This window comes from Hippichthys cyanospilos, chromosome 2, assembly GCF_059441005.1.
Source record: "Hippichthys cyanospilos isolate Australia breed blue-spotted pipefish chromosome 2, RoL_Hcya_1.0, whole genome shotgun sequence".
In the NCBI taxonomy this organism is placed as follows: Eukaryota; Metazoa; Chordata; class Actinopteri; order Syngnathiformes; family Syngnathidae; genus Hippichthys; species Hippichthys cyanospilos.
Genome location: NC_142370.1, coordinates 22,570,464 through 22,576,463, shown reverse-complemented (window position 1 = coordinate 22,576,463; position 6,000 = coordinate 22,570,464). Strand labels below are relative to the sequence as shown.

The 6,000-nt window shown below is 39.5% G+C and overlaps 1 protein-coding gene across 1 annotated transcript in view; it reads left to right on the top strand.

Moving 5' to 3' along the window:
- Positions 1-427: 427 nt before the first annotated feature.
- Positions 428-6,000, top strand: part of LOC148427862 (rho GTPase-activating protein 6-like) — a 42,794-nt gene continuing 37,221 nt past the window's right edge. The window contains exon 1 of the mRNA XM_088408816.1: positions 428-1,030. Coding sequence (XP_088264942.1) covers positions 557-1,030 — 474 coding nt within the window. The 5' untranslated portion in view covers positions 428-556. The remainder of the gene's footprint in view (positions 1,031-6,000) is intronic.

Genomic DNA, 6,000 nt, shown 5'->3' with positions numbered 1-6,000 from the left:
GGCATGCATTTTTAGCCTGAAAGTGGTGTTCCCCCCCGCACCCCTAATTCACCAAAACACCGCGAGATCGGAGTCCGGGGCAAAATGTTGCCCCGAAAAGTCCGGGGCAAAATGTTAACTTGCTGATCTACAACAGCTGTTATCAAAAAACATTAAATTTGTAAAGCATTCTTTGCTTGCTGTGATGTGAACATAACGGATATAATGTACTCGAATTGACATTGACATAATTGGGCTCCTCCTTCTAAATTGTGGGCAGGTCTCGTGTGGCAAAATGGAGCGGGATATTTACATAGCACCACATCTGGCCTCACAACACTCCGGCCCACTGAGCATGTGCCCCGCATTTCCGACGGCCAGTCCAGCAGCTTGGGTTTTCACAACAGCTAGGGCAAGACAACATGAGCTCGCGGTACTTGCACGTTAGTTGGAAACAAATGGGGCATCATCAGGCTCCTGCTCGGTTCACCTCCTGGAACGTTGTTTTTTAACTTCACTGTTGTGGAGATTGAGGAAAACTCATTGAGCACAGTACGTCCCCCTGAAAAAGGGAGCCATGTCTGCGGCGCAGGGACTTTTGAACAGCGTCTTCTCCGGCTCCTCTGCGACATCGAAGGCTATCACCAAACAGAGGCTACGGCAAACCAGAAGTCTGGATTCCGCTATCATTAGACAATGCGGCACCGGACCCGAAAGTGCAAGTGGGGCGCAGTCACTAGGATCAACAGTCCTGGACGCAGGTGCGTCCTCTAAACAGTTTACGCGCACCAAGACTTCGCTCAAAGAGCTTATTGCGCCATCTATCTCCTCTCCCTCCATACCTCTGGACGTGTCCCCGTCAACCAACTATCACTTCGACTACGAGGAAGTAAAGCGTTCCAAACGGAACACGACCGGGGATTTTCTCTCTGTGCGAGTCTCCGGGTTCACGCCGTCCGCCAGTACCGGCGCGCTCTTCTCGCCTCGGCGGTGGCTCCAGAAGAGGACACAGCCGCCGAGCTCGCATGCTGACGTCGCGTGGAAGCCTGCGGTAATTAACTTTCTCCAATAAACTACCAAATCCAATGCTCTGTACAGACCAGGATGATTTTTATATTCATTATGCGAAGGCTATCACAATTCTACTCTAACTGAACTCTGCTAACTTTGCAATCAATCTGGGAGGAGAGTCGCCAGCACTTAAGTAGGCATTTGTGTTGTTTTAAAGTTATGCATTTTAATAAGTTGAATGAGGACTCTGGGCTAAAAAAGCACACATTAAAAAGCCGAGTTCAAAAACTGTAGTCTTATCTCATCTCAGAGCAAAACACACTGCTCAAATTACCTTCACAACTCTTCGCAAATGTTGCTGGAATGCGGTGCTGATGGGCAGAACTAAATCTACGGTATAACTGAGAATATTTGAGAATTGTTTGGATGAGAAAATTGCAAGAGAATGCCAGTATCAATGAATCAGATTTTGATGTGGTCAGTGGTGGGCCCTCAGGGCCAGCAAGGCCTTCTCTGCTGGCCTAACATAATCTCTCTCTCTCTCTCTCTCTCTCGCTCTCTCTCTCTCTCTCTCTCTATATATATATATATATATATATATATATATATATATATATATATATATATATATGGCCCCCCGTGTTACAACGTCCCTGACTTACGTACGTCACAGTTCTACGACATCCCTGCCCGTTTTACTGCATTTTTCCTGCTATATGACAAAAACAACTGTCATGACTCAAGGAGTTGGCTGTATTTGTGTTGTTTTGTCACCCTCTTCAGGCGTTTTTAGGTAATTGCTTATATTTTTTGGTCCTGTCAAACTGCCTACGCTGCAACGCGTCACTCTGACGCTGGTCTGCTATTGGTCTGCATCATGACTCCCTAAAAAACTGGTCTGCTATTGGTCAGCGAAAATGGCGGCATGCTACGGACTAGATTGCGTCTGAGTGCTTCAAATAACCATTCATTATGCATTTTATTACTTAATTCCTAGCCTAGGCTAGGCTACCCTCACTAGGAAATATGGCCATATCAAACTCGTCACATAAAGATAAATAAATCCTTTCTATTTTTTCTATTTATGATGGTTTTTATTTGTATACATGCATATTATATATATATATATATATATATATATATATATATATATATATATATATATATATATATATATATATATATATATATATATATATATATATATATGTATATATGTAGCACTTATTATACTATTCTGACATTTTTTCATAGGAGGAGAGGTAAACGTCAACCAAGTCATTGAAATCTTCTTGAGAAAAAAAAAAGGTTTTTGTGTTGAAATAAGTGTTTTGGAGAATAGCCGTTTTGACGTGTGCAAGAATTTCATTAATTTTTTTCATTGTCAATATGTTTTTGTAATTTTATTTCACTTATATTCAATCAATGGATATCTCATATCGTGTGTAGTAATAAGTTTAAATTGCTGATGCGGGTTTATTGATTTTTAAATGCTCCAAAAAATAACGTGTAGTACATGATTAAGATGATGTAATGCCCAGTAATGCGTTCGTGTGATTTTTCCAGCCGTGGTGTCAGACTAGGTAGGACATCATTAAAGGCCTAAGTGTGAAATGCACGGACCGCCACTGGTTGTAGTTATATTTTAAGAATTACAATAAAGGATCAAAGAAAGCCCTTACAACAGTTTTTTTTTAATCAAATATTTTCATTTGATTATTTTACATACATTCTAAAATTTTACTTGTTACTATCTGTTTGTTATCAGCGCTGTAGAAAATAGTTGTTGAAAAAGACAAGGCAAGTACTGATAAGCAGGTATCGGCTTAAGTATCGGTATCAGACTTGCTTTGGTAGCCAAATATCAGCTGCTTTTTGGGAGCACTTTTATAATCACAGACTAGTACTTACAAATGAGAAAAATGGAGAATTGTCTCTTGGAGGAGCCATTTTGTGTCTCAAAAGCAGTAGTGTTATAGGTACAAGTTATTATGTTTGATTACTTAAAGTGGTATTGGACATGTACACAAAATATTCTGGCATCTGCAACTGGAAACAGCAGTTGACTTGACCAAGGGCACGAGGAGCAGAAGGGTTTGTGGGGGGGGGGGGGGGGGGGGGGGGGGGGGGGTTGGGGTACTCTCACAATGTCATAGAATTAAAACATTCTCTGAGGTGAGCCTCATAATCTCTTTTGATGATTTTGAGGATTAATTAATTCTACCTAAAGGTGCATTCAAGGGCGCAAACATCTTTTTCACCCAGTGATGCACTCATATAGAGGATTGGGATTCAAGTAGGCTGAAATTGAATGAGGCTTAGTAGGAAATCTTTACCTAAACATACTTTGGATACTTATTTTTAGCAGGAGGGCTTTATCGGGTGCATAGTTGGCACAAGTCCACACGCACTAGTGGGAAGGTATGATTGGTTTCCCATTCTTGTTGATTTGATGTTTTTTTCCCTCTTTGTGGCTTTGTAGTGTGTACAAGTGTGTGTGTGTGTTGGGAAGGTCTTCAACAACTTGCTTCTCACGCTTGAGAGGGGGCGCTGGGTCAAAAACCATGCAGCCCTTGAAAAACTCATACTGCTTCCTGTTCCAGGGAAGTTCTCAACAGCTCTGCTCTTGACACTTTTACTGTCCCTCTCTTGATGCCGTTGTGATGGTATCACTTTGTGTTTTCCACTGCCAAATCTCAGTTTTAGTCTATGAGGCCCGTGATTAATTGCAAACCAGCTCAGCTGTAGGGATAGGTGGCTGTCATGAATTCAATGTGGTAAATGAACAGATGGGTGGATGGATGACTGATGAATGTCATCAGAAAAAAGAAAATAAAACAATATAATGGCCCAAGAACTTGAAACATTTGCTGGAAACATAAAAACCCTCTCAAATGTCAACCAAAATGCCAATGGTGTTTTGCAAGTGGGCTCCCCGAGGTTTTCAATGTTTATTGGCAAAACATACAAGGTGAAAAGATGTTGAAATAGTTAATCTGAGTCTCTTATTGTTGTTTTTGGGGCTTAAAAAGGTTGAAAATCAAGTTATTAACACATTGTTCAAGTGCTGGAATGTTTGATCTTGTGTGAATGCAGATGTTTGGGAGAGTTCTTCAGCTTTTGTTAAATAGCTGTAAGGCCAAGTTGGGAGCGTTGGGTGCACATGCTGTTTAAAACATTTGATTTCAATTAAGAACAAATTACGGTGAAAAGACTGCAGGAGTGCATAGCTAGTCTTGAGCTTGAGCGCATACTTGATTTTTTTGTTGTGTTGCTCAACAAGTCCCTACCTAAAATTTAAGTTATGAGGTTGTTTTCCAGGCACATAAATTCACAAGATCAAACAGAGTGAAGATGCCCCGTTCCATGTGGTACCATTCATAGAAATATGAATGAGCACTGTCTGATTTTGTTTGGCTCACAATCTACATTTTTTTTCAGCCACAGTTGTCAACCTGTTTAGATTTACAAGTGCTCCACAAATCCATTAATATAAACGCATGATAAATTGCTGATCTTTTTTTTATGTTTCTAAAATGTTTCAGTGATCACAGGCTGTATTTAACAGACTTCTCTGGTAGAGATATAGAGCAGGTCTACTTTGGCTCTTGTTTGATTCTTGTGTTTATTAAGCTTAATTTGCATCTCGTAACCAGCATGTCTATCCCCTATTAGTAACCAGAAAGTGGGTAGTAATAATTATAGCTGCATTTGTTTTCTTTTCTCTCACTATGTGTCCTTATTTATTTATTTTTGTTAATTTGCTGTCGTTGAGCTTTCAGTTAAGGTTTCTTATGTTTAGATAATACATACAGGTAAATGACGTGATGGACCATTTATTATAAGTGAGTAATATATCAAATTAAATTGACTGCTTGAAATATTGAAATATGTCCATTTCTAGAGTATAGCTTAATAGAAAGCCCACTGGCTAACATTAATGCTGGAGAATTGTGCCATATTGTGTAATTGACTAGCGGTTTCTTGGCGCCTCCTAGACAACAGCATGCCGCTGGCGTGGAATGTGATATCGTTATCTCTTCCTTGACAGTGTGAGTCGGCATTGTTTCATGGAAGATGAAAATACGCTGATTTGTTTTATGTATGTATGTACGGTATGTATGTATGTACATATTTATTTATTTATTTAGTTTTAATTTACAAAATTGATTCTGGGACTTTTAATATTGATTCTGAATTGCAGTAAATCTTGATTCTTTTGTGAATCCGTTTTTGGTACACGTCTCATTATGAACTTTATCCTGCGAGAATGATGTGATTTTAGTTGCTATTTAGTAGCTATGGCTTATTGCCATTCTTATGTATTTATTACCTTGATGTATCAATTCACACATTTGCTGTGGTTCTTTGGTTTGCTCCTGTTTGTTGTTTGCATGTTCTCCCTATGCCAAAGTGTGCCCAAGTCATCCGGTTTCCTCCAAAAACATGCGTGGTCGGCATACGTGTACTCTAAAATCGTCTAGGGGAGTTAGTTACAGTAGAACTCTTCTACAGTGAAATCAAATTTGCAGGCAGAAATTTTTCACAACAGGGAATTTTTCACTAGAGCAAATCTATGTCTTGGACGTAAACATAAAAAACGTGTAGTGCACTCTACAATCTGATTGAAGTTAAAAACAAAACCATCCAACATTTAAAAAAAAAGAAATAAGAAAGAAATTTCCAAATCTACAATAAGCATACATTTTCAAACTTACATCAATTTCTTGCATAATGTCTTTCACTTTGCTCCATCCATCTTTCATCTTTCTTCAAGTGTTGGTTAGGTTTAACGTCTGCACAGCTGCACGCCGAACAGGCTTTGCGCAACGCGTTTCTTCCGGAATTTTTTTACAACCAGAAAACATGGCGGCCGAACTATTGCAAATAGAATTTTGCCAGTAAAAACACCTTTATAATTTGTCTGTCCTGGAATACCGTGACATAAATACCGTGAACAAATCCTGGCGAGCACCCCGTTGGCGAGAGATGAGGAATCTGTTTAGAACA